This window comes from Salvelinus alpinus, chromosome 25 (assembly GCF_045679555.1).
Source record: "Salvelinus alpinus chromosome 25, SLU_Salpinus.1, whole genome shotgun sequence".
Lineage (NCBI taxonomy): Eukaryota > Metazoa > Chordata > Actinopteri > Salmoniformes > Salmonidae > Salvelinus > Salvelinus alpinus.
Window position 1 is genome coordinate 44,013,245 of NC_092110.1, and position 24,703 is coordinate 44,037,947.

At 46.5% G+C, this 24,703-nt stretch overlaps 1 protein-coding gene across 1 annotated transcript in view; it reads right to left on the minus strand.

Moving 5' to 3' along the window:
• The window catches only part of LOC139554017 (solute carrier family 2, facilitated glucose transporter member 1), a 53,500-nt gene that overhangs the window by 13,343 nt on the left and 15,454 nt on the right, over nucleotides 1-24,703 (minus strand). Inside the window, exons 4-6 of the mRNA XM_071366894.1 lie at nucleotides 10,467-10,627; nucleotides 9,404-9,644; nucleotides 6,793-6,955 (exon numbers count right to left, since the gene is read on the minus strand). Coding sequence (XP_071222995.1) covers nucleotides 6,793-6,955; nucleotides 9,404-9,644; nucleotides 10,467-10,627 — 565 coding nt within the window. The remainder of the gene's footprint in view (nucleotides 1-6,792; nucleotides 6,956-9,403; nucleotides 9,645-10,466; nucleotides 10,628-24,703) is intronic.

Consider the following 24,703-nt stretch of genomic DNA (forward strand, 5'->3'; position numbering starts at 1 on the left):
GCTCTGGAAACGCACTGGTAGCCTAGTGCGTAGTGTAGGCACTGTAGGTACTAGGCTGGGGCGGGGAGGTGGCACCGGAAATACCGGACCGTGCAGGCGTACTGGCTCTCTTGAGCATTGAGCCTGCCCAACCTTACCTGGTTGAATGCTCCCGGTCGCCCGCCCAGTGCGGGGAGGTGGAATAACCCGCACCGGGCTGTGTAGGCGAACCGGGGAAACCATGCGTAAGGCAGGTGCCATGTATGCCGGCCCGAGGAGACGCACTGGAGACCAGACGCGTTGAGCCGGCCTCATGACACCTGGCTCAATGCCCAATCTAGCCCTACCAGTGCGGGGAGGTGGAATAACCCGCACCGGGCTATGCACACGTACAGGAGACACCGTGCGCTCTACTGCGTAACACGGTGTCTGCCCGTACTCCCGCTCTCCACGGTTAGCCTGGGAAGTGGGCGCAGGTCTCCTACCTGCCCTAGGCCCACGACCCCTTAGCCCCCCCCCAAGAAATTTTTGGGAGTTACTCACGGGCTTTTCGGGCTTCCGTGCAAGACGCGTCCCCTCATAACGCCGGTTCCTCTCTCTATTTTCCTCCGCTCTCCGAGCTGCCTCCAGCCGTTCCCATGGACGGTGATTTACTTTAGCCCATGGTCCTTCTCCGTTAAATATTTGCTCCCAACTCCACAAGTCCTGTATACTTGCCCGTTGCTCCAAATTACGCTGCTTGGCTCTGGATTGGTGGGTGGTTCTGTAACGGCGGTCCTCCTCCTCTTCATCCGAAGAGGAGGAGCAGGGATTGAACCAAGGTGCAGCGCGTTGAAATGACATGAATGATTTATTAAATAAACAAAACGAACAAACACGAAAACGAACTATACTTGAAAATGATACAAAATAACAAAACGAAAGTAGACAGACCTGAACAACGAACTTACATACAACGTGAAGAACGAAATGAACAGGAACAGACTACATGAAATGAACAAACCGTAAACAGTCCCGTATGGTGCAAACATCGACACAGACACAGGAGACAACCACCCACAAACAAACACTGTGAACAGCCTACCTAAATATGACTCTCAATTAGAGGAACGCCAAACACCTGCCTCCAATTGAGAGCCATACCAGGCAACCCTAAACCAACATAGAAACAGATAACATAGAATGCCCACCCAAACTCACGTCCTGACCAACTAACACACAAAACTAAACAGAAAACAGGTCAGGAACGTGACACTACCTACCTGCCTCTGTATGGGTCTCCTGGACCCTGTTGATAGTAAAGTTTACTGTGTGTGACAGTACTACCTACCCGCCTCTGTCTGGGTCTCCTGGACCCTGTTGATAGTAAAGTTTACTGTGTGTGACAGTACTACCTACCTGCCTCTGTCTGGGTCTCCTGGACCCTGTTATTTTTTTATAATCTATTTTTTTTAAGATTATATTTGTTTGTACAATAGACATTGACAGTAGACAACTTAACAAGTCACAGACATTGATCCAGTAAACTAGACATGACATTGTCTGGGACTTAATGCCAAACCTTCAGCATAGAGAAACAAGATGAATAAAGTGGATATTTCTAGGGCTTGTAAAAGCACTGGGTTGATTTGATACCATTTTAGTGTGTAATGTGTGTGATAGTGTGTAATGTGTGTGATAGTGTGTAATGTGTGTGATAGTGTGTAATGTGTGTGATAGTGTGTAATGTGTGTGATAGTGTGTAATGTGTGTGATAGTGTGTAATGTGTGTGATAGTGTGTCATGTGTGTGTAATGTGTAATGTGTGTGATAGTGTGTCATGTGTGTGATAGTGTGTAATGTGTGTGTAATGTGTAATGTGTGTGTAATGTGTAATGTGTGTGATAGTGTGTAATGTGTGTGTAATGTGTGTGATAGTGTGTAATATGTGTGATAGTGTGTAATATGTGTGTAATGTGTAATGTGTGTGATAGTGTGTAATGTGTGTGTAATGTGTGTGATAGTGTGTAATTTGTGTGTAATGTGTAATGTGTGTGATAGTGTGTAATGTGTGTGATAGTGTGTAATGTGTGTGATAGTGTGTAATGTGTGTTATAGTGTGTAATATGTGTGTAATGTGTAATGTGTGTGTAATGTGTGTGATAGTGTGTAATATGTGTGTAATGTGTAATGTGTGTGTAATGTGTAATGTGTGTGATAGTGTGTAATGTGTGTGTAATGTGTAATGTGTGTGATAGTGTGTAATGTGTGTGTAATGTGTAATGTGTGTGATAGTGTGTAATGTGTGTGTAATGTGTAATGTGTGTGATAGTGTGTAATGTGTGTGATAGGGTGTAATGTGTGTGATAGGGTGTAATGTGTGTGATAGGGTGTAATGTGTGTGATAGGGTGTAATGTGTGTGATAGGGTGTAATGTGTAATGTGTGTGATAGGGTGTAATGTGTAATGTGTGTGATAGGGTGTAATGTGTGTGATAGGGTGTAATGTGTGTGATAGGGTGTAATGTGTGTGATAGGGTGTAATGTGTGAATGTGTAGGTTGGCCTAGCCCCCGAAATGACTTAACAACTGCAGTCTTAGGAATTCATCATTCTCTGTGTTGTTTTAGGAATTCATCATTCTCTGTGTTGTTTTAGGAATTCATCATTCTCTGTGTTGTTTTAGGAATTCATCATTCTCTGTGTTGTTTTAGGAATTCATCATTCTCTGTGTTCTTTTAGGAATTCATCATTCTCTGTGTTGTTTTAGGAATTCAGCATTCTCTGTGTTGTTTTAGGAATTCAGCATTCTCTGTGTTGTTTTAGCAATTCATCATTCTCTGTGTTGTTTTAGGAATTCAGCATTCTCTGTGTTGTTTTAGGAATTCAGCATTCTCTGTGTTGTTTTAGGAATTCATCATTCTCTGTGTTGTTTTAGGAATTCATCATTCTCTGTGTTGTTTTAGGAATTCATCATTCTCTGTGTTGTTTTAGGAATTCATCATTCTCTGTGTTGTTTTAGGAATTCATCATTCTCTGTGTTGTTTTAGGAATTCATCATTCTCTGTGTTGTTTTAGGAATTCATCATTCTCTGTGTTGTTTTAGGAATTCATCATTCTCTGTGTTGTTTTAGGAATTCAGCATTCTCTGTGTTGTTTTAGGAATTCAGCATTCTCTGTGTTGTTTTAGGAATTCAGCATTCTCTGTGTTGTTTTAGGAATTCAGCATTCTCTGTGTTGTTTTAGGAATTCAGCATTCTCTGTGTTGTTTTAGGAATTCATCATTCTCTGTGTTGTTTTAGGAATTCATCATTCTCTGTGTTCTTTTAGGAATTCATCATTCTCTGTGTTGTTTTAGGAATTCATCATTCTCTGTGTTGTTTTAGGAATTCATCATTCTCTGTGTTGTTTTAGGAATTCATCATTCTCTGTGTTGTTTTAGGAATTCAGCATTCTCTGTGTTGTTTTAGGAATTCAGCATTCTCTGTGTTGTTTTAGGAATTCATCATTCTCTGTGTTGTTTTAGGAATTCATCATTCTCTGTGTTGTTTTAGGAATTCATCATTCTCTGTGTTGTTTTAGGAATTCATCATTCTCTGTGTTGTTTTAGGAATTCATCATTCTCTGTGTTGTTTTAGGAATTCATCATTCTCTGTGTTGTTTTAGGAATTCATCATTCTCTGTGTTGTTTTAGGAATTCATCACTCTCTGTGTTGTTTTAGGAATTCATCATTCTCCGTGTTGTTTTAGGAATTCATCATTCTCTGTGTTGTTTTAGGAATTCAGCATTCTCTGTGTTGTTTTAGGAATTCAGCATTCTCTGTGTTGTTTTAGGAATTCATCATTCTCTGTGTTGTTTTAGGAATTCATCATTCTCTGTGTTGTTTTAGGAATTCATCATTCTCTGTGTTGTTTTAGGAATTCATCATTCTCTGTGTTGTTTTAGGAATTCATCATTCTCTGTGTTGTTTTAGGAATTCATCATTCTCTGTGTTGTTTTAGGAATTCAGCATTCTCTGTGTTGTTTTAGGAATTCAGCATTCTCTGTGTTGTTTTAGGAATTCAGCATTCTCTGTGTTGTTTTAGGAATTCAGCATTCTCTGTGTTGATCTCTCCAACCCCCGTTGTCTCCCCTCTGAGAAGCAGAGGTTACTTCCTGTAGGTCTGATATCTGATTGGAGGTTAACTTTACACTAATACTATTGGTCAACAGCTCAGATGTTTATAAAAGGGTCTTAGATTCATTCTTCTTTCTCTTATGTTCCTGAGTTGTTGTGGTGAGAAACCTCCACTCTTTCTCTCCCTCTGGCTATGAGCCATGGCTATGGGCCATGCTTTCTTTGTCTCTCTCTCTCTCGTTGACCATGTTTGGAATAATGCCTCGAAATTCTTGTAACTGAAGCTTTATGCCCTGTATGGCAATCTGTTTATTTTACAAAGTAATTAAATACACTGAGGTTTTCAAAGGAGAAGTTATCTGAGGAGGTTTAGTGAAATCAAGATCACCCATAAACGTCTCGGACAGATTGACCACGGTGGGATCGAAGGACATCCTCCTCAACACTAAACTTTCTTTCTTTGACACGTGTAACGAAACACGCTGGGAACACTTTAGGGCACTTTTCTGATAACCCATCGGGTTCCCCTACTCTGGGTTCCTTACGAACGACAGGATTTGTTACGACCTTCCCTTCAGCCAAATCGTTTCCCAATATGAATGAGATCACCCTTCACCGGTAGGCTAGGCCTCACTCCAACAACAACAGAACCAGAAATAAGATCAGACTCAAGATCCACATTATACAAAGGAACTTCCATGCAACCCATTTCCATGCCTTGTACTAACACACTGTAACCAGTTGCTGAAGTGTCAGACAAAGGTAAAACATTTTCCTAAATGATGGACTGGACCTCCCGCAGTGTCTCGCAGTATCTCCAACGACTGCTTATCAGTATCGCCACTCTGCAGAGACACGAACCGCAGAGTGAAGGAAAAGCAGCCAATAAGTGCTCAGCATATGTGGGAACTTCTTTAAGACTGTTGGAAAAAACAAATCCAGCTGAAACTGGTTGAGAGAATGCCAAGAGTGTGCAAAGATGTCATCAAGGCAAAAGTTGGCTACTTTGAAGAATCTAAAATATATTTTGATTCGTTTAATTTTTTGGTTACTGTATGTATAACGAATACATAGCTCACATGATGGCAAATATGCAAGCGATTGATATTTTGGATTTATGGGAATTGACTCTTCTGAATGATTTGATCAAAAAGCATAAGAAAGGTCTTACATTTGAATCGACTAGGGATTAAAGTTTTCATGACTGGCTGTATATTGTCAGGCAAAATATAAAAAAATCTAAGAACATGTTAATTCTAGAGCTTGTTGTGTTTTTACTTGGGAGGAATGAAATGCGACACAGCAAACTAGGGTCGAACATGCGTCAAACGACTGTGAAGTCCCAGAAGACATCAGTGTAAAATAGAGCAGTTCAAATCAGAACTTCAAGCATGTGAAAAAGGACGTGATTTGACCAGGCTCTCTCTACATGATTTAACCAGGCTATTTCTACATGATTTGACTAGGCGATCTCTACATGATTTGACCAGGCTATCTCTACATGATTTGACCAGGCTATCTCTACATGATTTGACCAGGCTATCTCTACATGATTTGACCAGGCTATCTCTACATGATTTGACCAGGCTATCTCTACATGATTTGACCAGGTCAATTCCACATGATTTGACCAGGTCATTTCCACATGATTTGACCAGGTCATTTCTACATGATTTGACCAGGTAATTTCCACATGATTTGACCAGGTCATTTCCACATGATTTGACAAGGTCATTTCCACATGATTTGACCAGGTCATTTCTACATGATTTGACCAGGTCACTTCCACATGATTTGACCAGGTCACTTCCACATGATTTGACCAGGTCATTTCCACATGATTTGACCAGGTCATTTCCACATGATTTGACCAGGTCATTTCCACATGATTTGACCAGGTCATTTCCACATGATTTGACCAGGTCATTTCTACATGATTTGACCAGGTCATTTCCACGTGATTTGACCAGGTCATTTCCACATGATTTGATCAGGTCATATCTACGTGATTTAACCAGGTCATTTCCACATGATCTGACCAGGTCATTTCCACATGATTTGACCAGGTCATTTCCACATGATCTGACCAGGTCATTTCTACATGATTTGACCAGGTCATTTCCACATGATTTGACCAGGTCATTTCTACATGATTTGACCAGGTCATTTCCACATGATTTGACCAGGTCATTTCTACATGATTTGACCAGGTCATTTCCACATGATTTGACCAGGTCATTTCTACATGATTTGACCAGGTCATTTCCACATGATTTGACCAGGTCATTTCTACATGATCTGACCAGGTAATTTCTACATGATTTGACCAGGTCATTTCTACATGATTTGACCAGGTCATTTCTACATGATCTGACCAGGTAATTTCCACAGGATTTTACCAGGTCATTTCTACGTAACGTGCAGAGATTCGCTAGAACAGAGCACAAATCATCTCAAAGGTTACTTGTCTGTCTCGTAATGAAATAAACTTGTATATAGAATTAGATTCTCAGACATTTCTTCCCTGCCTAGTATTGTAACTCTATGGTGTTCTTAAATATTGCTAAATAATCTTTATGTAATCAGATAACTCATTAAATGGGCTAATTGCGTAGTCTTATTACGAGTCGCATGTGATGTATATATAATTAAATGTATATACACATATAAAATATTACTACACTACAATAGTGTGTACTGTGTGACAATGCTACCCACCAGTCTCTGCCTGACTCTCCTGGCCCCGGTTGATGAGCAGGTATCTGGGGCTCTCAGGGCAGAAGGGGAGGGCCAGGTACTGTAGCAGGGCAGGTATCAGAGACAGGGATAACATCATAGCCCACAGCTCTTTTGTTCCCAGCACTGTTTCAAGACCAGCTACCTAGAAATAACAACACACAGAGAAACAACATCATCTCAAAGCCACCTGGAGTCAACAACAATAACAATCACTGTTAACCCTGCCACCTACAGTCTAACAACACTACTGTTAACCCTGATACCTACAGTCTATCAACACTCACTGTTAACCCTGCCACCTACAGTCTAACAACACTACTGTTAACCCTGCTACCTACAGTCTAACAACACTACTGTTAACCCTGCCACCTACAGTCTAACAACACTACTGTTAACCCTGCCACCTACAGTCTAACAACACTTACTGTTAACCCTGCTACCTACAGTCTAACAACACTCACTGTTAACCCTGCCACCTACAGTCTAACAACACTACTGTTAACCCTGCCACCTACAGTCTAACAACACTACTGTTAACCCTGCCACGTACAGGCTAACAACACTACTGTTAACCCTGCTACCTACAGTCTAACAACACTCACTGTTAACCCTGCCACCTACAGTCTAACAACACTACTGTTAACCCTGCCACCTACAGTCTAACAACACTACTGTTAACCCTGCCACCTACAGTCTAACAACACTACTGTTAACCCTGCCACCTACAGTCTAACAACACTACTGTTAACCCTGCCACCTACAGTCTAACAACACTACTGTTAACCCTGCTACCTACAGTCTAACAACACTACTGTTAACCCTGCCACCTACAGTCTAACAACACTACTGTTAACCCTGCCACCTACAGTCTAACAACACTTACTGTTAACCCTGCTACCTACAGTCTAACAACACTCACTGTTAACCCTGCCACCTACAGTCTAACAGCACTACTGTTAACCCTGCCACCTACAGTCTAACAACACTACTGTTAACCCTGCCACCTACAGTCTAACAACACTCACTGTTAACCCTGCCACCTACAGTCTAACAACACTACTGTTAACCCTGCCACCTACAGTCTAACAACACTACTGTTAACCCTGCCACCTACAGTCTAACAACACTACTGTTAACCCTGCCACCTACAGTCTAACAACACTACTGTTAACCCTGCCACCTACAGTCTAACAACACTACTGTTAACCCTGCTACCTACAGTCTAACAGCACTACTGTTAACCCTGCTACCTACAGTCTAACAACACTACTGTTAACCCTGCCACCTACAGTCTAACAACACTACTGTTAACCCTGCCACCTACAGTCTAACAACACTACTGTTAACCCTGCTACCTACAGTCTAACAACACCTACTGTTAACCCTGCCACCTACAGTCTAACAACACTACTGTTAACCCTGCCACCTACAGTCTAACAACACTACTGTTAACCCTGCCACCTACAGTCTAACAACACTACTGTTAACCCTGCCACCTACAGTCTAACAACACTACTGTTAACCCTGCCACCTACAGTCTAACAAGACTACTGTTAACCCTGCCACCTACAGTCTAACAACACTACTGTTAACCCTGCCACCTACAGTCTAACAACACTACTGTTAACCCTGCCACCTACAGTCTAACAACACTACTGTTAACCCTGCCACCTACAGTCTAACAACACTACTGTTAACCCTGCTGTCTATGTTTCAGAAAAAATTCAGTAATGTTTCAGTAATGTTTCAGCAATGTCCCAGTAATGTTTCAGTAATAATTCAGTAATGTTTCAGTAATAATTCAGTAATGTTTCAGTAATGTCCCAGTAATGTTTCAGTAATAATTCAGTAATAATTCAGTAATGTTTCAGTAATAATTCAGTAATAATTCAGTAATGTTTCAGTAATGTTTCAGTAATGTTTCAGTAATGTTTCAGTAATGTTTCAGTAATGTTTCAGTAATAATTCAGTAATGTCCCAGTAATGTCCCGGTAATGTCCCGGTAATGTCCCGGTAATGTCCCGGTAATGTCCCGGTAATGTCCCGGTAATGTCCCGGTAATGTCCCGGTAATGTCCCGGTAATGTCCCGGTAATGTCCCGGTAATGTTTCGGTAATGTTTCGGTAATAATTCAGTAATGTTCCAGTAATGTTCCGGTAATAATTCAGTAATGTTCCATTATTATTTGTCCATTATTATGAACCAGACAGGGTGGAATAGTCCATTATTATGAACCAGACAGGGTGGAATAGTCTATTACTATGAACCAGTCAGGGTGGAATAGTCCATTACTATGAACCAGTCAGGGTGGAATAGTCCATTATTATGAACCAGACAAGGTGGAATAGTCCATTACTATGAACCAGTCAGGGTGGAATAGTCCATTATTATGAACCAGACAGGGTGGAATAGTCCATTATTATGAGCCAGACCGTTGGTGATTAATGATGCTTGTTTTTACTATTATGAGAAAAAAACTTGGATTAAATTCATATTGATATGAAAAATATGTATATCTATGGACATAAATGATTAATCTATTATGAAATAGGTTGCATTGGAGACTCAGGCAGACAAAGTCTATTCTCACCATGCCCAGGAGTATGCCCGTAGCGAAAGAGACCTGGTTGAGGGTAGCGAAGGCCCCTCTGAGGTTGGTGGGGGAGACTTCCTGGATGTAGAGAGGGTTGAGACTCATCACAAGGCCACAGAACAGACCGAACACCAGCCGGCCAACGATCAGCATCTCAAATGACTCATTGGCCTTAGAGGCAAACATCAGACAGGCTCCCACCACCGACAGGGCATTCACTATCAGGATGGAGTTACGCCTAAGAAGAGGGAAGAGGGAATCAATCAATCAACCATTCAGTCACTCTCAGTCAATCAATCAACCAATCAGTCAAACAATCAGTCAATCAATCAATCAATCAATCAATCAACCAATCAACCAATCAACCAATCAATCAACCAACCAATCAATCAATCAACCAATCAATCAATCAACCAATCAATCAACCAATCAACCAATCAACCAATCAACCAATCAACCAATCAATCAACCAATCAACCAATCAATCAAACAACCAAGCAATCAACCAATCAATCAACCAATCAGTCAACCAATCAATCAACCAATCAGTCAACCAATCAATCAACCAATCAGTCAGGCAATCGATCAATCAATCGAGATAAGTATCTTCTCTAGCTTTCCCCAAATTCACAATTTTTCCAGAAATTCCAGTTGGAAGATTCCTGGAATAAATGAGGGAATTAGACGGAAATACAGGAATCCGTGGATTCTGGAACACCTGGGAATTTTGGGGAAGTTACTAGAATATTGCAACACTAGGTAGAACCCACCTGCCGAAGCATCACTAGGTAGAACCCACCTGCCGAAGCAACACTAGGTAGAACCCACTTGCCGAAGCAACACTAGGTAGAACCCACTTGCCGAAGCAATACTAGGTAGAACCCACCTGCCGAAGCAATACTAGGTAGAACCCACCTGCCGAAGCAATACTAGGTAGAACCCACCTGCCGAAGCAATACTAGGTAGAACCCACCTGCCGAAGCAACACCAGGTAGAACCCACCTGCCGAAGCAACACTAGGTAGAACCCACCTGCCGAAGCAACACTAGGTAGAACCCACCTGCCGAAGGTGTCAGCCAGACACTTGACCCCTAGTGACCCCAGCAGGGCTCCAAAGTCCTTGATGCTGACGGAGAGGGACCACAGGAAGGTCAGGCTGTGATCTGGCATCGACTGATTATGTCTGGACCACCAGGTGTGGTTGAAGAACTCCTCGATGATCTGAGCAAGAGAGGTCATAAGTAAAAACGGAAACAAATTGATTTGTCACATGCTTTGTAAACAACCGATGTAGACTAATAGTGAAAATCTTAACTCCGGGCCCTTCCCAACCATGTAGAGAGAAAAATATAATTAAAATTTACAACGTAGGTGCACACAGGTCGAAATAAACATTTGAGGTGACAACGGCAGGTCTCGTTGGCAATAAATTAGTTTTAAAAATTGTAAAACCAAAGCTTACCCTGAGTTCCAGTGTTGTGTTGGATAGTCATAGCCAGCTAGCTAACATAGCATCCCTCTGTTTGAGAAAAAAATGACGAAATGTCTCTCTCTCTCTGTGTACAGTAAGTATATGGAAGGGGGTGAGAACCATGAGCCTCCTAGGTTTTGTATTGAAGTCAATGTACCCCGAGAAGGATGGAAGCTAGCTGTCCTCTGACTACACCATGGTGCTACCCTACAGAGTGCTGTTGAGGCTACTGTAGACCTTCATTACATAACAGGAGGGAAGCTAGCTGTCCTCTGACTACACCATGGTGCTACCCTACAGAGTGCTGTTGAGGCTACTGTAGACCTTCATTACATAACAGGAGGGAAGCTAGCTGTCCTCTGACTACACCATGGTGCTACCCTACAGAGTGCTGTTGAGGCTACTGTAGACCTTCATTACATAACAGGAGGGAAGCTAGCTGTCCTCTGACTACACCATGGTGCTACCCTACAGAGTGCTGTTGAGGCTACTGTAGACCTTCATTACATAACAGGAGGGAAGCTAGCTGTCCTCTGACTACACCATGGTGCTACCCTACAGAGTGCTGTTGAGGCTACTGTAGACCTTCCTTACATAACAGGAGGGAAGCTAGCTGTCCTCCGGCTACACCATGGTGCTACCCTACAGAGTGCTGTTGAGGCTACTGTAGACCTTCCTTACATAACAGGAGGGAAGCTAGCTGTCCTCCGGCTACACCATGGTGCTACCCTACAGAGTGCTGTTGAGGCTACTGTAGACCTTCCTTACATAACAGGAGGGAAGCTAGCTGTCCTCTGACTACACCATGGTGCTACCCTACAGAGTGCTGTTGAGGCTACTGTAGAATTCCTTACATAACAGGAGGGAAGCTAGCTGTCCTCCGGCTACACCATGGTGCTACCCTACAGAGTGCTGTTGAGGCTACTGTAGACCTTCATTACATAACAGGAGGGAAGCTAGCTGTCCTCTGACTACACCATGGTGCTACCCTACAGAGTGCTGTTGAGGCTACTGTAGACCTTCATTACATAACAGGAGGGAAGCTAACTGTCCTCTGACTACACCATGGTGCTACCCTACAGAGTGCTGTTGAGGCTACTGTAGACCTTCCTTACATAACAGGAGGGAAGCTAGCTGTCCTCCGGCTACACCATGGTGCTACCCTACAGAGTGCTGTTGAGGCTACTGTAGACCTTCCTTACATAACAGGAGGGAAGCTAGCTGTCCTCTGACTACACCATGGTGCTACCCTACAGAGTGCTGTTGAGGCTACTGTAGACCTTCATTACATAACAGGAGGGAAGCTAGCTGTCCTCCGGCTACACCATGGTGCTACCCTACAGAGTGCTGTTGAGGCTACTGTAGACCTTCATTACATAACAGGAGGGAAGCTAGCTGTCCTCTGACTACACCATGGTGCTACCCTACAGAGTGCTGTTGAGGCTACTGTAGACCTTCCTTACATAACAGGAGGGAAGCTAGCTGTCCTCCGGCTACACCATGGTGCTACCCTACAGAGTGCTGTTGAGGCTACTGTAGACCTTCATTACATAACAGGAGGGAAGCTAGCTGTCCTCTGACTACACCATGGTGCTACCCTACAGAGTGCTGTTGAGGCTACTGTAGACCTTCCTTACATAACAGGAGGGAAGCTAGCTGTCCTCCGGCTACACCATGGTGCTACACTACAGAGTGCTGTTGAGGCTACTGTAGACCTTCATTACATAACAGGAGGGAAGCTAGCTGTCCTCTGACTACACCATGGTGCTACACTACAGAGTGCTGTTGAGGCTACTGTAGACCTTCATTACATAACAGGAGGGAAGCTAGCTGTCCTCTGACTACACCATGGTGCTACCCTACAGAGTGCTGTTGAGGCTACTGTAGACCTTCATTACATAACAGGAGGGAAGCTAGCTGTCCTCTGACTACACCATGGTGCTACCCTACAGAGTGCTGTTGAGGCTACTGTAGACCTTCCTTACATAACAGGAGGGAAGCTAGCTGTCCTCTGACTACACCATGGTGCTACCCTACAGAGTGCTGTTGAGGCTACTGTAGACATTCCTTACATAACAGGAGGGAAGCTAGCTGTCCTCTGACTACACCATGGTGCTACCCTACAGAGTGCTGTTGAGGCTACTGTAGAATTCCTTACATAACAGGAGGGAAGCTAGCTGTCCTCCGGCTACACCATGGTGCTACCCTACAGAGTGCTGTTGAGGCTACTGTAGACCTTCATTACATAACAGGAGGGAAGCTAGCTGTCCTCTGACTACACCATGGTGCTACCCTACAGAGTGCTGTTGAGGCTACTGTAGACCTTCATTACATAACAGGAGGGAAGCTAACTGTCCTCTGACTACACCATGGTGCTACCCTACAGAGTGCTGTTGAGGCTACTGTAGACCTTCCTTACATAACAGGAGGGAAGCTAGCTGTCCTCCGGCTACACCATGGTGCTACCCTACAGAGTGCTGTTGAGGCTACTGTAGACCTTCCTTACATAACAGGAGGGAAGCTAGCTGTCCTCTGACTACACCATGGTGCTACCCTACAGAGTGCTGTTGAGGCTACTGTAGACCTTCCTTACATAACAGGAGGGAAGCTAGCTGTCCTCCGGCTACACCATGGTGCTACCCTACAGAGTGCTGTTGAGGCTACTGTAGACCTTCATTACATAACAGGAGGGAAGCTAGCTGTCCTCCGGCTACACCATGGTGCTACCCTACAGAGTGCTGTTGAGGCTACTGTAGACCTCCATTACATAACAGGAGGGAAGCTAGCTGTCCTCTGACTACACCATGGTGCTACACTACAGAGTGCTGTTGAGGCTACTGTAGACCTTCATTACATAACAGGAGGGAAGCTAGCTGTCTTCTGACTACACCATGGTGCTACCCTACAGAGTGCTGTTGAGGCTACTGTAGAATTCCTTACATAACAGGAGGGAAGCTAGCTGTCCTCCGGCTACACCATGGTGCTACCCTACAGAGTGCTGTTGAGGCTACTGTAGACCTTCATTACATAACAGGAGGGAAGCTAGCTGTCCTCTGACTACACCATGGTGCTACCCTACAGAGTGCTGTTGAGGCTACTGTAGACCTTCATTACATAACAGGAGGGAAGCTAACTGTCCTCTGACTACACCATGGTGCTACCCTACAGAGTGCTGTTGAGGCTACTGTAGACCTTCCTTACATAACAGGAGGGAAGCTAGCTGTCCTCCGGCTACACCATGGTGCTACCCTACAGAGTGCTGTTGAGGCTACTGTAGACCTTCCTTACATAACAGGAGGGAAGCTAGCTGTCCTCTGACTACACCATGGTGCTACCCTACAGAGTGCTGTTGAGGCTACTGTAGACCTTCCTTACATAACAGGAGGGAAGCTAGCTGTCCTCCGGCTACACCATGGTGCTACCCTACAGAGTGCTGTTGAGGCTACTGTAGACCTTCATTACATAACAGGAGGGAAGCTAGCTGTCCTCCGGCTACACCATGGTGCTACCCTACAGAGTGCTGTTGAGGCTACTGTAGACCTCCATTACATAACAGGAGGGAAGCTAGCTGTCCTCTGACTACACCATGGTGCTACACTACAGAGTGCTGTTGAGGCTACTGTAGACCTTCATTACATAACAGGAGGGAAGCTAGCTGTCTTCTGACTACACCATGGTGCTACCCTACAGAGTGCTGTTGAGGCTACTGTAGACCTTCATTACATAACAGGAGGGAAGCTAGCTGTCCTCCGGCTACACCATGGTGCTACCCTACAGAGTGCTGTTGAGGCTACTGTAGACATTCCTTACATAACAGGAGGGAAGCTAGCTGTCCTCTGACTACACCATGGTGCTACCCTACAGAGTGCTGTTGAGGCTACTGTAGAATTCCTTACATAACAGGAGGGAAGCTAGCTGTCCTCCGGCTACACCATGGTGCTACCCTACAGAGTGCTGTTGAGGCTACTGTAGACCTTCATTACATAACAGGAGGGAAGCTAGCTGTCCTCTGACTACACCATGGTGCTACCCTACAGAGTGCTGTTGAGGCTACTGTAGACCTTCATTACATAACAGGAGGGAAGCTAACTGTCCTCTGACTACACCATGGTGCTACCCTACAGAGTGCTGTTGAGGCTACTGTAGACCTTCCTTACATAACAGGAGGGAAGCTAGCTGTCCTCCGGCTACACCATGGTGCTACCCTACAGAGTGCTGTTGAGGCTACTGTAGACCTTCCTTACATAACAGGAGGGAAGCTAGCTGTCCTCTGACTACACCATGGTGCTACCCTACAGAGTGCTGTTGAGGCTACTGTAGACCTTCCTTACATAACAGGAGGGAAGCTAGCTGTCCTCCGGCTACACCATGGTGCTACCCTACAGAGTGCTGTTGAGGCTACTGTAGACCTTCATTACATAACAGGAGGGAAGCTAGCTGTCCTCCGGCTACACCATGGTGCTACCCTACAGAGTGCTGTTGAGGCTACTGTAGACCTCCATTACATAACAGGAGGGAAGCTAGCTGTCCTCTGACTACACCATGGTGCTACCCTACAGAGTGCTGTTGAGGCTACTGTAGACCTTCCTTACATAACAGGAGGGAAGCTAGCTGTCCTCCGGCTACACCATGGTGCTACACTACAGAGTGCTGTTGAGGCTACTGTAGACCTTCATTACATAACAGGAGGGAAGCTAGCTGTCCTCTGACTACACCATGGTGCTACACTACAGAGTGCTGTTGAGGCTACTGTAGACCTTCATTACATAACAGGAGGGAAGCTAGCTGTCTTCTGACTACACCATGGTGCTACCCTACAGAGTGCTGTTGAGGCTACTGTAGACCTTCATTACATAACAGGAGGGAAGCTAGCTGTCCTCTGACTACACCATGGTGCTACCCTACAGAGTGCTGTTGAGGCTACTGTAGACCTTCCTTACATAACAGGAGGGAAGCTAGCTGTCCTCCGGCTACACCATGGTGCTACCCTACAGAGTGCTGTTGAGGCTACTGTAGACCTTCCTTACATAACAGGAGGGAAGCTAGCTGTCCTCCGGCTACACCATGGTGCTACCCTACAGAGTGCTGTTGAGGCTACTGTAGACCTTCCTTACATAACAGGAGGGAAGCTAGCTGTCCTCTGACTACACCATGGTGCTACCCTACAGAGTGCTGTTGAGGCTACTGTAGACCTTCATTACATAACAGGAGGGAAGCTAGCTGTCCTCCGGCTACACCATGGTGCTACCCTACAGAGTGCTGTTGAGGCTACTGTAGACCTTCATTACATAACAGGAGGGAAGCTAGCTGTCCTCTGACTACACCATGGTGCTACCCTACAGAGTGCTGTTGAGGCTACTGTAGACCTTCCTTACATAACAGGAGGGAAGCTAGCTGTCCTCCGGCTACACCATGGTGCTACCCTACAGAGTGCTGTTGAGGCTACTGTAGACCTTCATTACATAACAGGAGGGAAGCTAGCTGTCCTCTGACTACACCATGGTGCTACCCTACAGAGTGCTGTTGAGGCTACTGTAGACCTTCCTTACATAACAGGAGGGAAGCTAGCTGTCCTCCGGCTACACCATGGTGCTACACTACAGAGTGCTGTTGAGGCTACTGTAGACCTTCATTACATAACAGGAGGGAAGCTAGCTGTCCTCTGACTACACCATGGTGCTACACTACAGAGTGCTGTTGAGGCTACTGTAGACCTTCATTACATAACAGGAGGGAAGCTAGCTGTCCTCTGACTACACCATGGTGCTACCCTACAGAGTGCTGTTGAGGCTACTGTAGACCTTCATTACATAACAGGAGGGAAGCTAGCTGTCCTCTGACTACACCATGGTGCTACCCTACAGAGTGCTGTTGAGGCTACTGTAGACCTTCCTTACATAACAGGAGGGAAGCTAGCTGTCCTCCGGCTACACCATGGTGCTACCCTACAGAGTGCTGTTGAGGCTACTGTAGACATTCCTTACATAACAGGAGGGAAGCTAGCTGTCCTCTGACTACACCATGGTGCTACCCTACAGAGTGCTGTTGAGGCTACTGTAGAATTCCTTACATAACAGGAGGGAAGCTAGCTGTCCTCCGGCTACACCATGGTGCTACCCTACAGAGTGCTGTTGAGGCTACTGTAGACCTTCATTACATAACAGGAGGGAAGCTAGCTGTCCTCTGACTACACCATGGTGCTACCCTACAGAGTGCTGTTGAGGCTACTGTAGACCTTCATTACATAACAGGAGGGAAGCTAACTGTCCTCTGACTACACCATGGTGCTACCCTACAGAGTGCTGTTGAGGCTACTGTAGACCTTCCTTACATAACAGGAGGGAAGCTAGCTGTCCTCCGGCTACACCATGGTGCTACCCTACAGAGTGCTGTTGAGGCTACTGTAGACCTTCCTTACATAACAGGAGGGAAGCTAGCTGTCCTCTGACTACACCATGGTGCTACCCTACAGAGTGCTGTTGAGGCTACTGTAGACCTTCCTTACATAACAGGAGGGAAGCTAGCTGTCCTCCGGCTACACCATGGTGCTACCCTACAGAGTGCTGTTGAGGCTACTGTAGACCTTCATTACATAACAGGAGGGAAGCTAGCTGTCCTCCGGCTACACCATGGTGCTACCCTACAGAGTGCTGTTGAGGCTACTGTAGACCTCCATTACATAACAGGAGGGAAGCTAGCTGTCCTCTGACTACACCATGGTGCTACCCTACAGAGTGCTGTTGAGGCTACTGTAGACCTTCCTTACATAACAGGAGGGAAGCTAGCTGTCCTCCGGCTACACCATGGTGCTACACTACAGAGTGCTGTTGAGGCTACTGTAGACCTTCATTACATAACAGGAGGGAAGCTAGCTGTCCTCTGACTACACCATGGTGCTACACTACAGAGTGCTGTTGAGGCTACTGTAGACCTTCATTACATAACAGGAGGGAAGCTAGCTGTCTTCTGACTACACCATGGTGCTACCCTACAGAGTGCTGTTGAGGCTACTGTAGACCTTCATTACATAACAGGAGGGAAGCTAGCTGTCCTCCGGCTACACCATGGTGCTACCCTACAGAGTGCTGTTGAGGCTACTGTAGACATTCCTTACATAACAGGAGGGAAGCTAGCTGTCCTCTGACTACACCATGGTGCTACCCTACAGAGTGCTGTTGAGGCTACTGTAGAATTCCTTACATAACAGGAGGGAAGCTAGCTGTCCTCCGGCTACACCATGGTGCTACCCTACAGAGTGCTGTTGAGGCTACTGTAGACCTTCATTACATAACAGGAGGGAAGCTAGCTGTCCTCTGACTACACCATGGTGCTACCCTACAGAGTGCTGTTGAGGCTACTGTAGACCTTCATTACATAACAGGAGGGAAGCTAACTGTCCTCTGACTACACCATGGTGCTACCCTACAGAGTGCTGTTGAGGCTACTGTAGACCTTCCTTACATAACAGGAGGGAAGCTAGCTGTCCTCCGGCTACACCATGGTGCTACCCTACAGAGTGCTGTTGAGGCTACTGTAGACCTTCCTTACATAACAGGAGGGAAGCTAGCTGTCCTCTGACTACACCATGGTGCTACCCTACAGAGTGCTGTTGAGGCTACTGTAGACCTTCCTTACATAACAGGAGGGAAGCTAGCTGTCCTCCGGCTACACCATGGTGCTACCCTACAGAGTGCTGTTGAGGCTACTGTAGACCTTCATTACATAACAGGAGGGAAGCTAGCTGTCCTCCGGCTACACCATGGTGCTACCCTACAGAGTGCTGTTGAGGCTACTGTAGACCTCCATTACATAACAGGAGGGAAGCTAGCTGTCCTCTGACTACACCATGGTGCTACCCTACAGAGTGCTGTTGAGGCTACTGTAGACCTTCCTTACATAACAGGAGGGAAGCTAGCTGTCCTCCGGCTACACCATGGTGCTACACTACAGAGTGCTGTTGAGGCTACTGTAGACCTTCATTACATAACAGGAGGGAAGCTAGCTGTCCTCTGACTACACCATGGTGCTACACTACAGAGTGCTGTTGAGGCTACTGTAGACCTTCATTACATAACAGGAGGGAAGCTAGCTGTCTTCTGACTACACCATGGTGCTACCCTACAGAGTGCTGTTGAGGCTACTGTAGACCTTCATTACATAACAGGAGGGAAGCTAGCTGTCCTCTGACTACACCATGGTGCTACCCTACAGAGTGCTGTTGAGGCTACTGTAGACCTTCCTTACATAACAGGAGGGAAGCTAGCTGTCCTCCGGCTACACCATGGTGCTACCCTACAGAGTGCTGTTGAGGCTACTGTAGACCTTCCTTACATAACAGGAGGGAAGCTAGCTGTCCTCTGACTACACCATGGTGCTACCCTACAGAGTGCTGTTGAGGCTACTGTAGAATTCCTTACATAACAGGAGGGAAGCTAGCTGTCCTCCGGCTACACCATGGTGCTACCCTACAGAGTGCTGTTGAGGCTACTGTAGACCTTCATTACATAACAGGAGGGAAGCTAGCTGTCCTCTGACTACACCATGGTGCTACCCTACAGAGTGCTGTTGAGGCTATTGTAGACCTTCATTACATAACAGGAGGGAAGCTAGCTGTCCTGTGACTCCACCATGGTGCTACCCTACAGAGTGCTGTTGAGGCTACTGTAGACCTTCCTTACATAACAGGAGGGAAGCTAGCTGTCCTCCGGCTACACCATGGTGCTACCCTACAGAGTGCTGTTGAGGCTACTGTAGACCTTCCTTACATAACAGGAGGGAAGCTAGCTGTCCTCTGACTACACCATGGTGCTACCCTACAGAGTGCTGTTGAGGCTACTGTAGACCTTCCTTACATAACAGGAGGGAAGCTAGCTGTCCTCCGGGTACACCATGGTGCTACCCTACAGAGTGCTGTTGAGGCTACTGTAGACCTTCATTACATAACAGGAGGGAAGCTAGCTGTCCTCTGACTACACCATGGTGCTACCCTACAGAGTGCTGTTGAGGCTACTGTAGACCTTCATTACATAACAGGAGGGAAGATAGCTGTCCTCTGACTACACCATGGTGCTACCCTACAGAGTGCTGTTGAGGCTACTGTAGACCTTCCTTACATAACAGGAGGGAAGCTAGCTGTCCTCTGACTACACCATGGTGCTACCCTACAGAGTGCTGTTGAGGCTACTGTAGACCTTCATTACATAACAGGAGGGAAGCTAGCTGTCCTCTGACTACACCATGGTGCTACCCTACAGAGTGCTGTTGAGGCTACTGTAGACCTTCCTTACATAACAGGAGGGAAGCTAGCTGTCCTCCGGCTACACCATGGTGCTACCCTACAGAGTGCTGTTGAGGCTACTGTAGACCTTCCTTACATAACAGGAGGGAAGCTAGCTGTCCTCTGACTACACCATGGTGCTACCCTACAGAGTGCTGTTGAGGCTACTGTATACCTTCATTACATAACAGGAGGGAAGCTAGCTGTCCTCTGACTACACCATGGTGCTACCCTACAGAGTGCTGTTGAGGCTACTGTAGACCTTCCTTACATAACAGGAGGGAAGCTAGCTGTCCTCTGACTACACCATGGTGCTACCCTACAGAGTGCTGTTGAGGCTACTGTAGACCTTCATTACATAACAGGAGGGAAGCTAGCTGTCCTCTGACTACACCATGGTGCTACCCTACAGAGTGCTGTTGAGGCTACTGTAGACCTTCCTTACATAACAGGAGGGAAGCTAGCTGTCCTCCGGCTACACCATGGTGCTACCCTACAGAGTGCTGTTTAGGCTACTGTAGACCTTCCTTACATAACAGGAGGGAAGCTAGCTGTCCTCTGACTACACCATGGTGCTACCCTACAGAGTGCTGTTGAGGCTACTGTAGACCTTCCTTACATAACAGGAGGGAAGCTAGCTGTCCTCCGGCTACACCATGGTGCTACCCTACAGAGTGCTGTTGAGGCTACTGTAGACCTTCATTACATAACAGGAGGGAAGCTAGCTGTCCTCTGACTACACCATGGTGCTACCCTACAGAGTGCTGTTGAGGCTACTGTAGACCTTCATTACATAACAGGAGGGAAGCTAGCTGTCCTCTGACTACACCATGGTGCTACCCTACAGAGTGCTGTTGAGGCTACTGTAGACCTTCCTTACATAACAGGAGGGAAGCTAGCTGTCCTCCGGCTACACCATGGTGCTACCCTACAGAGTGCTGTTGAGGCTACTGTAGACCTTCCTTACATAACAGGAGGGAAGCTAGCTGTCCTCTGACTACACCATGGTGCTACCCTACAGAGTGCTGTTGAGGCTATTGTAGACCTTCATTACATAACAGGAGGGAAGCTAGCTGTCCTCTGACTACACCATGGTGCTACCCTACAGAGTGCTGTTGAGGCTACTGTAGACCTTCCTTACATAACAGGAGGGAAGCTAGCTGTCCTCCGGCTACACCATGGTGCTACCCTACAGAGTGCTGTTGAGGCTACTGTAGACCTTCCTTACATAACAGGAGGGAAGCTAGCTGTCCTCTGACTACACCATGGTTCTACCCTACAGAGTGCTGTTGAGGCTACTGTAGACCTTCCTTACATAACAGGAGGGAAGCTAGCTGTCCTCCGACTACACCATGGTGCTACCCTACAGAGTGCTGTTGAGGCTACTGTAGACCTTCATTACATAACAGGAGGGAAGCTAGCTGTCCTCTGACTACACCATGGTGCTACCCTACAGAGTGCTGTTGAGGCTACTGTAGACCTTCATTACATAACAGGAGGGAAGATAGCTGTCCTCTGACTACACCATGGTGCTACCCTACAGAGTGCTGTTGAGGCTACTGTAGACCTTCCTTACATAACAGGAGGGAAGCTAGCTGTCCTCTGACTACACCATGGTGCTACCCTACAGAGTGCTGTTGAGGCTACTGTAGACCTTCATTACATAACAGGAGGGAAGCTAGCTGTCCTCTGACTACACCATGGTGCTACCCTACAGAGTGCTGTTGAGGCTACTGTAGACCTTCCTTACATAACAGGAGGGAAGCTAGCTGTCCTCCGGCTACACCATGGTGCTACCCTACAGAGTGCTGTTGAGGCTACTGTAGACCTTCCTTACATAACAGGAGGGAAGCTAGCTGTCCTCTGACTACACCATGGTGCTACCCTACAGAGTGCTGTTGAGGCTACTGTATACCTTCATTACATAACAGGAGGGAAGCTAGCTGTCCTCCGGCTACACCATTGTGCTACCCTACAGAGTGCTGTTGAGGCTACTGTAGACCTTCATTACATAACAGGAGGGAAGCTAGCTGTCCTCTGACTACACCATGGTGCTACCCTACAGAGTGCTGTTGAGGCTACTGTAGACCTTCATTACATAACAGGAGGGAAGATAGCTGTCCTCTGACTACACCATGGTGCTACCCTACAGAGTGCTGTTGAGGCTACTGTAGACCTTCATTACATAACAGGAGGGAAGCTAGCTGTCCTCTGACTACACCATGGTGCTACCCTACAGAGTGCTGTTGAGGCTACTGTAGACCTTCCTTACATAACAGGAGGGAAGCTAGCTGTCCTCCGGCTACACCATGGTGCTACCCTACAGAGTGCTGTTGAGGCTACTGTAGACCTTCATTACATAACAGGAGGGAAGCTAGCTGTCCTCTGACTACACCATGGTGCTACCCTACAGAGTGCTGTTGAGGCTACTGTAGACCTTCATTACATAACAGGAGGGAAGATAGCTGTCCTCTGACTACACCATGGTGCTACCCTACAGAGTGCTGTTGAGGCTACTGTAGACCTTCCTTACATAACAGGAGGGAAGCTAGCTGTCCTCTGACTACACCATGGTGCTACCCTACAGAGTGCTGTTGAGGCTACTGTAGACCTTCATTACATAACAGGAGGGAAGCTAGCTGTCCTCTGACTACACCATGGTGCTACCCTACAGAGTGCTGTTGAGGCTACTGTAGACCTTCCTTACATAACAGGAGGGAAGCTAGCTGTCCTCCGGCTACACCATGGTGCTACCCTACAGAGTGCTGTTGAGGCTACTGTAGACCTTCCTTACATAACAGGAGGGAAGCTAGCTGTCCTCTGACTACACCATGGTGCTACCCTACAGAGTGCTGTTGAGGCTACTGTATACCTTCATTACATAACAGGAGGGAAGCTAGCTGTCCTCTGACTACACCATGGTGCTACCCTACAGAGTGCTGTTGAGGCTACTGTAGACCTTCCTTACATAACAGGAGGGAAGCTAGCTGTCCTCTGACTACACCATGGTGCTACCCTACAGAGTGCTGCTGAGGCTACTGTAGACCTTCATTACATAACAGGAGGGAAGCTAGCTGTCCTCTGACTACACCATGGTGCTACCCTACAGAGTGCTGTTGAGGCTACTGTAGACCTTCCTTACATAACAGGAGGGAAGCTAGCTGTCCTCCGGCTACACCATGGTGCTACCCTACAGAGTGCTGTTGAGGCTACTGTAGACCTTCCTTACATAACAGGAGGGAAGCTAGCTGTCCTCTGACTACAACATGGTGCTACCCTACAGAGTGCTGTTGAGGCTACTGTAGACCTTCCTTACATAACAGGAGGGAAGCTAGCTGTCCTCCGGCTACACCATGGTGCTACCCTACAGAGTGCTGTTGAGGCTACTGTAGACCTTCATTACATAACAGGAGGGAAGCTAGCTGTCCTCCGGCTACACCATGGTGCTACCCTACAGAGTGCTGTTGAGGCTACTGTAGACCTTCCTTACATAACAGGAGGGAAGCTAGCTGTCCTCTGACTACACCATGGTGCTACCCTACAGAGTGCTGTTGAGGCTACTGTATACCTTCATTACATAACAGGAGGGAAGGTAGCTGTCCTCTGACTACACCATGGTGCTACCCTACAGAGTGCTGTTGAGGCTACTGTAGACCTTCCTTACATAACAGGAGGGAAGCTAGCTGTCCTCTGACTACACCATGGTGCTACCCTACAGAGTGCTGTTGAGGCTACTGTAGACCTTCATTACATAACAGGAGGGAAGCTAGCTGTCCTCTGACTACACCATGGTGCTACCCTACAGAGTGCTGTTGAGGCAACTGTAGACCTTCATTACATAACAGGAGGGAAGATAGCTGTCCTCTGACTACACCATGGTGCTACCCTACAGAGTGCTGTTGAGGCTACTGTATACCTTCATTACATAACAGGAGGGAAGATAGCTGTCCTCTGACTACACCATGGTGCTACCCTACAGAGTGCTGTTGAGGCTACTGTAGACCTTCATTACATAACAGGAGGGAAGCTAGCTGTCCTCTGACTACACCATGGTGCTACCCTACAGAGTGCTGTTGAGGCTACTGTAGACCTTCATTACATAACAGGAGGGAACCTAGCTGTCCTCTGACTACACCATGGTGCTACCCTACAGAGTGCTGTTGAGGCAACTGTAGACCTTCATTACATAACAGGAGGGAAGCTAGCTGTCCTCTGACTACACCATGGTGCTACCCTACAGAGTGCTGTTGAGGCTACTGTATACCTTCATTACATAACAGGAGGGAAGATAGCTGTCCTCTGACTACACCATGGTGCTACCCTACAGAGTGCTGTTGAGGCTACTGTAGACCTTCATTACATAACAGGAGGGAAGCTAGCTGTCCTCTGACTACACCATGGTGCTACCCTACAGAGTGCTGTTGAGGCTACTCTAGACCTTCATTACATAACAGGAGGGAAGCTAGCTGTCCTCCGGCTACACCATGGTGCTACCCTACAGAGTGCTGTTGAGGCTACTGTAGACCTTCATTACATAACAGGAGGGAAG